Genomic DNA, 10,606 nt, shown 5'->3' with positions numbered 1-10,606 from the left:
CCGTGGGAATCTCTCAATAAGGGACCAAGGTTATGCCATGGATCATGCTACAGATAAAATGAATTCCCATCACCAATCTGATACTCCACCATCGATCGAAGCAATGGGCGTATACGAAAGAGTTTTCTCCAGCCCCACGAACCCCTATTGTCAATGACCGTCCATACAAATGTATCACGTAGCAGCTCGTTATCTAACCATGTTATTATAATAAGTTGAAATTTAATGATTTCTGACGAGGTCTCGTCCAAACAGTTTACCAATCCATATTGGAAAACTCCTACTCTAATCAAAAAGCTAATAGGCAACACCCTCAAATTTCACTCACTTCCATTCATCCCATTATTATATATTCTTTTTTCAACTAAATTACATTCTTTTTTTTTTTTTTTTAAGATTGTTGTAATTATACGTAATATTTATTCAAAATTGATTTATATATTATCGACTTCTTCTGGTCAAAGAAATCTTTTTTAAGATTAAATTGTCCTTATACATCTTTTCTCATTAATGCAAGTGAGGATTTTACGCCTTTGAGCCTGCATAGAACCTTGATTATATCCCGCTCAAAGTCTGATTGTTGTGAATAGCGTATCAAAGTCACCTCGTCTGTTCCTTATCTTCATTTTTATAAAGGTAGTTTAGTTATAAAAAATTTGTTTGACCAAAAATAATCAAGAGTAATATTAATTTTCATTCAAATTCTTTTTATTAATATTAATAAATACCTTTTTATTATTCGAAAGCAAACATCAAAAGTATTAGAGCATGGTTTAACCTTTTCTCTTTGTTGATTAACAATTATGACTCTTCCCACCACACCAAATATCTTTGTCTTGTTCAATGAAAAACTTCAATCCCACACAAACACTGTCCTTTTCTTTCATGCTTCCATTTTGTGCCATCATATCATTCAAGTTGCATTTCACATCACCAAGTTTTTCAAAGCTACAACTCACTGTTTTTCAATAATTACATATACATCAATAAAAACGTTAAATTTATTTATATAAATTATTTTTATTTTTTAAAAACCACGAAAAAGTCACACATCATTAATTCTGTAATTATGCAAAAGACATGAGCAATTTGTGTAAATAGATCATAAATTCGATGTTTAAATATAATTAATCTTTTTCTTAATGCCTATTTATTATGACTTAATGCCTGATATCACTAGTTTCACTTGTGTTTTGGCTAAGTCTTGATCTCACAAAAAATATTATGAATAAATAATTATACAGTAATTTCTTTTACCGCGCGTAATTAATTTTTACAGTACTCAAATCCTGTGAAATTTGATTATGAAATAACTAATTTAGAAAAATAGATTAATCGTAAAAAAAACTCAAATAAAATATAAAATTTTCAAAATAATTATTAGATGAGCTCTTGGAGGATATGTTCATTTAAAAGAAGACTAATCAAATAAAAATATAAATATAAAACCAAAAGAAACTTCCATGAAATTACATTATGTGATCCTCACGAAGTCCACAAAACACACGTAAACAAAAGTCCACTTCAATTACATAATTTTCCATTTTATTTCTGGAAAAAACCAAATAAAAACGTAAAATCAACATAAAGGAAATTTCAGGGCAAATGGTAAGTAGCAATCAAGAGTGGCGTCACATCTCGACAAAATTTGATTTGAGAAAGACAAAAACACGACTTTTCCACATATAAACTGAAAGGGCATATGGAATGGATAACTCTTAAAACGTAATTCAACCCTAAATTTTACCCCTAGAAGACCAGAAAACAAACCCTAGAGCACAAGAGAACGATGAAATAAGACAAGGGCCCGTGTAGTTTTAGTGTTGGGTTAGGTAATAATTTATTTTGATTTGACCGATTACAAATATCGAAATGAGTATGATCCGCTTTGTATACTATTTGAGATACAATACTCATTCCTAATTCGAACTGAACATTAAAGGGTTTCAGTCATGCATCAATTTTGTTTTTCAGTTCGATCACATTCTTGATCGACACAAATTCAATGATCCTTCAACTGTTCGACCCAAACTAGACGCCAATTTGAATCTGAATTAAAATCTAAATAATAATAATACAAGCAAATATATATATATATATATGTGTGTGTTTCTGTAATATATATATTTGATGTTATATAAGTAGTGGTGGAATAGTAGTGGGAGCACATGTTGATGATGATAGTCTCCATACGGAACAAGAAAGGAAAAAAACAAGTTGAACCCCTCACTTGACGCCAAACCGCCATGAAATTTTCATCCTACTTTTCCAACTTTCCAGCCCACAACCCACCAAACGCGGCATTAAATTATTTAAGATTTCATGAAATTTTCGTACTAATTAGATCAAGATCAATGAATCGTTTTGGCTGCTAGGCGTTTAATAATAGTCAAGGTATATTTCCTCGAATATCAGGTAACATAGGTTTGTTTGGATGCATTCAATTGTTAATGTCCTTTCTTTCTTGGATGAGTACAAGTGAGTTAATGTTTTAATATACCTCATTTTGTTTGCAAGTGCTACTCTGCTTATTATATAATTGATTGTTCTGCATAAATTATACATCCATCGTATTATGTACTTATCAGTATGATTTGCTATTTATTTACAATAAATAGATTGTTTTTGAGTTGCAGCTTTTGGTGTAATTATTCGCAAATTCTCTATGATTTGAGAAATTACGTCTAGTACTTCTGACATTTGTTTCTATCTAATAAATAGATCCATCTGTTAGTTAAAATCCTTCAATTTGTTTATATTAAAATAAAGAAAAAATAGATATAAATTCATATTCAGTCTTGATTGACTTATTGCCGGTCAAATAACTTTTTTATAATTTAATTATGAAATATTTCTATTTGCCTTCATTAAAGGATTATTAGTTGTTCCTATTAGTCATACATAAGAAATAATTAACATATCAAAAGTAATTAATAATGTCTTACCAATTAAAACGAGTTACTTAAATTAATCAACTTATTCAAACTTATCAAAACACTGACAAGGTAAAATAGAATAATCATAGGAATTATGTAAACTAAATTGTAATTTACTGGAATTTATTAATATAAATTAATTGGTGTGTTATGTAGTCTCTACAAATATGTAATAACTATTTTTTTATAATTTATAATATATTATAAATAAAAATAAAAATATACAAATCAACAGATCATATTTTTCTAAAGAAACTAGAAAAAAAAAAGTACAAAAGAAACACTGGCATTTTATCAACACAAAAAAAGGGATAATTACACTTTTCTCTCCTGAGGTCTAGTGTAACTACACTTAGATCCCTTATGTTTGAGAAATTACATCTAACACAACTGAGACATGATTTAGTCTAACAAATAAGTTTTTATATTAGTCAAAATTCATTGAATTTACTAACATTAACCCAAAAAAAAAGAATAAAATTAATATTTATCCTCGACTAACTTATTAGCAACTTATTACAAATCGAATAATTTTTTTTCCAACTAAACTTCCTTTATAACGGTAAAGATATACCTACTCGGATGTATTAACGCATGAATACGTATAAGGATAATTTGATCATAAAAAGATTTATCTGACATTCAATAAATCTATATTAAGTTTAATTGGAAGTAAATATAATTTTTTTTTATTTTTTGTTAATATCAACAAATTCAATAAAATTAACTAATAGAGAAATTTATTTATTAAATCAAAGCAAACTTTAAGAATAACTCAATATAATTTTTAAAATTATAAATAATTTAAATATAATTACACAATACCTCATAAAAATAAATATATATACTTATCCCCAAAAAAATAATATCAGAAGGCGTGGGCTGTGAACGTGAAGTAGGCCTCTGTCACGAACTTATAAAAATCTTCAACATTGGAGAAAATGGCAAATTCTGATTGGTGGACTGTGAATATATATCTCGAGAAAAGCAACGTGCGTTTTGATGCATCCACTTCTTGAAAAATGGAATCTTCCTCTTTTCTCGGGCTCAAAAATTCTTATTTATTTTCTATTTATTGTTTTAACTAATTTGCCTTGAAAATCATTTTTTTTATGCATGTGCTCCAACAAATATTCTTGTCACACTTCATTTATTACATTAGTTTGGCATTTAATTATTACTGTAATAACCAATGATGGTTTAATCTGATTATTAAGATTGAAGTTTTATAAATAAATTTGCGGTGGTGATTTCGAATCTCATCAATTATGTGGATATTTGTCGTAATTTATTTAATATAATTATTTTATTATTTTCATAATTTTGAAAACTTATTTAAAATTTATCCCTTTTAATATTAGTGGTCTTTGACTTTTCATTTTAACTTATATTTCTTTGAAGCAAAGGTTGTTATTTATTTACATGGAGAAACTATACAGAAAATATCGAAAATTAATTGTTGGCGTGAAAGCGATATCATGTCAATCATTTTAATTCAAATCTTGTAGTAGCGAAAAATCTCAAACAATAGTTATCTTAATGTAGATAAAATAATAATAATAATAATTAACTATCGTTTTCAGCCATACTTGGTGAGGCAAATAATCAAGTTAATTGAAATTATACGAAGTCGGTCGTATATGCAGTCTATAAGAATAACGTATAAATAGTGAAAATGGATCCCCATTAATTAAAAATATTCAATAAAAATTGACAGTCAAATATAAATGGTGAATTTCATAAATTAGAAATTAGGTCTAATAACATAAACACCTTCTATCTTTTACAAAATTATAAAAAGGTATGAGTGGGATGAACACATGAGAGAGAGAGAGAGAGAGAGGACGCGGTGACAGTTGCCAGCCACAGTAGGAAGTGGGCCATGTTATTGGGCCCAATTAATGAATTCAAGTGTTGGGCTGTTCCCCAATTTCCTGGATCCAACAAACAAGCAACTAATTCTTCAATAATTTAAAATTAAATTCTGAGAAAATACATTTTCTAAATATTTGCCTTCGCGTTTTTATATACTTCCAGACTCAAACAAGGTTGATGATTAATCCTCGCCGTTCATTTCAACTATCCTTCTTGACCTCCTCCTCGCCGTCCAATCTTTCTAGATTACACACATTCGTTCAGGCCCAGACCGAAAAAGATTTAAGAAAATATATATAAAAAACGGGGGGGGGGGGGGGGGGGTTGGAGACTGGAGGGCAGCAAATGGTGGTTTTTCCTTTCATTATTCTATTCTTTTGGAAATGAACAAGAAAGGAAAATCAATCATCGTTGCTGCTGAAGCTCCATCATACGACTGAAGTCCTCGAAGCAGACGAATCCGTCTCCGTTTGTGTCCACCCCACTTATCATGCGCCGGCAGTCCTCTAAAGTGCACTGCGAGTCCCCAATCGTTTTGAACACGTTGAAGAGCTCCTCCGCCGTGATCTTCCCGTCGCGATCCGAGTCGAAGAAGTCGAAGGTGTCCCTCAGCTCCATGTCGCAGGTGGGCGGCGCGAAGGCCGACCCGATCGCGTAGAACTCCTCCAACGTGATGCACCCGTCGCCGTCCCTGTCCACATCGCTGAGCATCAGCTGCAGCTCCTCCTGGTTGGGCGGCTCCGCCCCTAGCCGGCAGAGCAAAGCCTCCAGCTCCTCCTTCTTTATCTTTCCGTCGCCGTCCCTGTCGATCATCTCAAACGCTTGTTTCAGCTCGAAATAGACGTCGGCGGAGATTTCTGACCATTCCTCAGCGGAAATATCGGCGGACAAGGTGGGCAGGACGCTGGTTGGCGTGGACAATCCGTTGGGCTTCTTGGAACCATCCTCGGAGGAGGAGGAGGATGAGGTGGTCTGGGAGCTAAAGGAGGAGGGATCGGTTTCGGATCTGGAGACGGAGCGGGATTTCTTGGACCTGAAAAGCTTTCCGGGGATGATGTTGCCGAGTTTCATGGCGAAAACGAAAATCCACCCCAAGAGAGAGAAGGGAAGAAAAGGAGAATGAAAAATGTTGTTGGGGTTTGGGAGGAAAGGGAGAGGAAGAAGGGAGGGTTAAATGCATGGGGAGCTGGGGGAGCCATACTCACCTTCCTCGAAATTTCCTAGAGAGAGAGAGTGCAAGTTTTTATTTTGGAGGAGTGTTTATTGCAAAACAATGAGTTTCATTTTACTTTAATTCCTTAATTTTAGTAGTTCGTTTAATTTTTATTTGTGGGTAAATTAGGATTCACGCTTCTATATCTTAAATCCAAACGCTAAATCACAATCATATCTTATGACATTTATTATAATTATAAACAATTTATTATTATTTAAAAAATTATAAATATTTTTTTGATTTTAATGTTCGTATAACAACAGGTCCATTCTGTTTACTTTTTCATTTAATTTTTATATTAAACTGTTCAAAATGCACTTTTGAATCATAAACTATAATTTTATATACTTTTTAGAATTTTATAAAATAATTTTAAGAATTGATATTCTCAAATGATTATTTATTTTACCTATTCTCAATTTTTTTTACAATTTTCAAATATTTTATTTTTTAAAAAAAATCAATAAGAGTAACATAGTAATTTTTAATTCAGAGTATAAGGGCTAGATAATTATTTTCTATTTGAGGGAGATACTTGTAATTTTTTAGTAACGAATGGATATTATGCCGAACCTCAGAAAAGGTATATATAATTTACCCTAAATCTAAATAAACAAATACTTCATGCTTTTTGAAAAATTTTAAATATATCTCTCGAAATTATAACTGTAATTACGATTATATCCCTATCCAGGTGCAAAAACTTATACAAACACTATATGAGGTACATTATAGTTAAAACCGGTAAAATACCAGATGTGGTGTTTATGTTTTCCGAAGTAAGTTCAAGAATGTCAATATGATTTATTTCTTTATTAGTTTTTTGTTGGATATGACCTCCTTGAAAATTGCAACTATTTTTTACCAAATCTAATAAAAAGATAAAATAATAATTATGGTAAAGGGAATTAACTTATTTTTTTACCGAGTTTTCAGATTCAAAAAGCGGCGTAGGCTTCGGTAAGGATGGAAGGAAGCTATCAGCCTTCATGTACGGTACCGGCTTCAAGTACAATTGAATTTATCACTCTCCTCTCAAAAATTACACCAACCTCCTAAATTTCAGCATCATTATACAAATTATCTCTATTTTTTTTACTGTAAATGATAATTTTTATAATTATATAAAAAATAAAAATACTTTATATAAATAGATCATAAATCAGGGAGTGTAAATGTAATTATCCCAAGAATATATGATATTAAAAAAAAATCAAACGCCATCGATAATCGATTATTGCTACCTAATAGTTAAAGTTGAGTATTGTCGCATTTGTAACGTAGTTTCCGATAAACGTATATCTATATATTATTTATTATGTGATTGATTTTTATTTTCGACACAAAGCGCAGTCGTAGTCCTTGTTAAAAAAATTATTTATGGGATGTTGTTCCATACAAGCATCATGCACTTGGTACTAGAGGATGGTAATAAGCCGAACTCCTAACCACTTTCTTCCTCATAAAATTTATGCATTTACTATTTAAAGCTTAATTTTTTACGTCCCTTTCTAGTAATTTAATTTGATTGATAAATAGGGGGTTGGGTTTATTTGGTGAATCAAAATTATTTACTGTGTGGTGGGTTGAATAATTTAATTTTTATAGTGAAAGTAAAAAAAGTGTAAGAAAATTGTGCATTTGAGAGTTGAATTAGAATGAGAATTATTGCAAGAAAATTGACACATTGTTTGGTGTGGTTCTTGTGATGTTCCACCAGCACCACCCTCATCAGTCATCACAGAAATAAAATCCAAAAAACCCATCAATTTCTCCAAAAATGGGGGAGCAGTCCTATGTACCCTGATGTATTCTTTAGTACTTATGTAAGAAATTATGAATCACAACAGCTGGCCAATTTTGATAGTTGCCCAAAATACAACTTACTCATCTCACTTCAGACCTACCTTGCAAGAAGCTTCCCACCACTTCAATTTAATCTTTTCTTTTTTTTTAAAAGGAAAAAAACACACTAGTATAATAGAGTGATTTTAGAGTTAATTATGCATAAAATCCCTCTAACAATGCGAAATTATATTTTTTCTCTAATATTTTTTTTAAAATTATACGGGATGAGGTTAACATTATTATATTTCTCCCTTACAAGTACAAAATTATTATATGAGAATGTTAAATTATCGTACAATTAAATATTTATATAATTATTTTGCTAATGTCAGCATTTTTCGTTCAAACCTTAATGAAAAAAGGTTGGGTTTAAATGATAAATTTTCAGAGGGGGTGTAAGTATAATTTTAGTTAAAATCATGTTGCAAAGGATTTTAAATCCATAATAATAAATCAATCAAACTTATTTGGTTAAAATTCATGTTGCAAAGGATTTCAAATTCTTAAGCTTTCTTGAACTATATTTTATGATATTGTGATGAATTTTAAATTAATTCATTTAATATAAAGTCATTTAAAATTCTTTTTATAAATACTCTCTTCATATCCAAATTTTTTCATCCAAACACATTCTAAGCAAATACCAAATCCTTTCATTCTGGTTATGAAATAATTACACCTCCACATGCTAACGTTATTGTTTCCCAAGAAGAAGGAAAAGAAAGAGTGGCGCTTTTTTGTAAGCATTATTACCCAACATGGCAAGAATAGTTGTCTTTCTCGGTTAAGAGGGTGTTTGTACGAGCTTATAACATATTTTTTATAATTTATTTATTATTTAAAAAATGGGTGAATAGCAATTTATCCCCCTGTGATATTAAAAATGAGCACATTACCCCCCTATGAAAAAAATATAGCAATTTACCTCCCTATACTTTTTAAAATGAAGCAATTTACCTCCTTATATAGGGAGGTAGATTGCTTCATTTTAAAAATCATAGGGGGGTAAATTGTTGTATTTTAAAAAATATAGGGAGGTAAATCGCTATTTATTTTTTCACAAGGGGGTAATTTGCTCATTTGCGATATCACAAGGGGGTTGTTTGCATTTTTCCCTTTAAAAAATTATAGATATTCTTTAAAATTAATAGTTGTCTAACAAAGATTTTTCCTGACGATCAATTGTAGAGAGGTATTTGTTAGATGGTCTTAATTTCAGATGTGTATTTGTAATTTTTCAAAAAATACTAAGGTATTTGTTATGACAAATTTTAGAAAAATTATTTTTAATAAATGATAATACATTTATAAAATATGACAAAATTGAAACGTTGCCATAATTAAAATATATATATATATATATGTGCGAATTTTATAAACATAAATGTAATTTATTTCTATATTTAATTTTTTTATGTTTAAATGTAAGCTAAAATGTTGTAAGACCCATGTGGCCAAATTCAATAATCAATTGGTCCACTTCACTAACTATTTATTTAATTTCCTTAAAATGTAAATTATAACTATACTATATCAATTAATTAAAATTTAATCAAATCGAGTTTGAACGGTTGAAATTATCCATCCCCAAAATAATTAAACAATATTTCACCCATTGCACGTTTCACTCCCAAAAAAACGAAAATAATATTAATTGCAAAATATCTATTAATTTTTTTATCAAAATTATTATTTTCGTCACTAATTTATTAATTTATTTAAAACAGTAATCAAAGTTTTAAATTTGATTTATAATATTAGAAATCAATAATAAAAAAAATTACTTTTTGTTAGAGAGTAAATTACAACAAATCCTCTTAAAATTTATCATAATTATAAATAATTTATTATTATTTAAAAAATTATAAATACCTCTTAAACAAATTATAAGGGTGGACAGACATTAGACATAGAGAGCAATATTAACCTATAATGATGGTACAGACTACAGAGGATGTCTGATCAGGAAATTGAATATTCGAATTTGGGCAGTGCGCTTTCCAGCTACATGTGCTTATGAAATCCTATTATATATATGAGCACGCTTTCTGTAGTAAAAACTGAAAAATCGCCTGTCCTATATATATACATCTCACTTATATTATTTATTTACACCAAGCAACAGATGAGTCAAACAAACATCTGTGTCTTACAGTTTGTTTGCTTTTTCAGAATTAAATTATGTTCTCTTAACCTCAGCATTCATACCTACATCTCTGCATATGCTGGACACTACAAAAAAAAAATGTAATATTTAATTATAATTAATTATTATGATTAAAAATAAAATGATTATAGTAAATAGTCATTTACCACGGCAATACAACAGTTGTTCACATCGATATCTGCGAGGGTGATTAAAACATTGTCATGGCAAATATTTTTACCATGGCACTTAACCATTTCAAATAACATTTTCTTGGTAGGAATTTGATGTTTTTGCATTTAACTATGATTAATAAAAATTATTTATCATGATATTTTAGTACATAATTATTAAAATTATATACAATAATTAATTTTTTTCTAGTGGAAGTTCTTATGGAATTACTACATCTCTCTCTCTCTTACCAAATTTATTCCCTAGTCCTAATTCATGTGGATTTTGTGTTTTGAATCAAGATGTCTCTTGAAACAGGATGGAGATCCGTGCCTATTTATTTAAATTCGAATTACATATGTTTCAATGTTTATTTTAAGTTTACTAACTTGATCGTTCGAATATATTCAT

The 10,606-nt window shown here is 29.8% G+C and overlaps 1 protein-coding gene across 1 annotated transcript; it reads right to left on the bottom strand.

The window, feature by feature from the left end:
• Window positions 1-4,805: 4,805 nt before the first annotated feature.
• On the bottom strand, window positions 4,806-6,063 carry LOC105159875 (putative calcium-binding protein CML36). Its single transcript, XM_011077084.3, has one exon. It carries the CDS (start codon window positions 5,880-5,882, stop codon window positions 5,217-5,219), a length of 666 nt encoding a protein of 221 aa, XP_011075386.1. The 5' UTR covers window positions 5,883-6,063; the 3' UTR covers window positions 4,806-5,216.
• Window positions 6,064-10,606: the final 4,543 nt, after the last annotated feature.

This window comes from Sesamum indicum, linkage group LG4 (genome assembly GCF_026168435.1).
Source record: "Sesamum indicum cultivar Baizhima isolate 11 linkage group LG4, ASM2616843v1, whole genome shotgun sequence".
NCBI classification, from domain to species: Eukaryota; Viridiplantae; Streptophyta; class Magnoliopsida; order Lamiales; family Pedaliaceae; genus Sesamum; species Sesamum indicum.
This window is presented reverse-complemented; position numbering and strand designations above follow the sequence as displayed.

Excerpts from the sequence above, each read along its gene's own strand:
- LOC105159875 (XM_011077084.3), bottom strand. The coding sequence starts at position 5,882 with ATGAAACTCGGCAACATCATCCCCGGAAAGCTTTTCAGGTCCAAGAAA.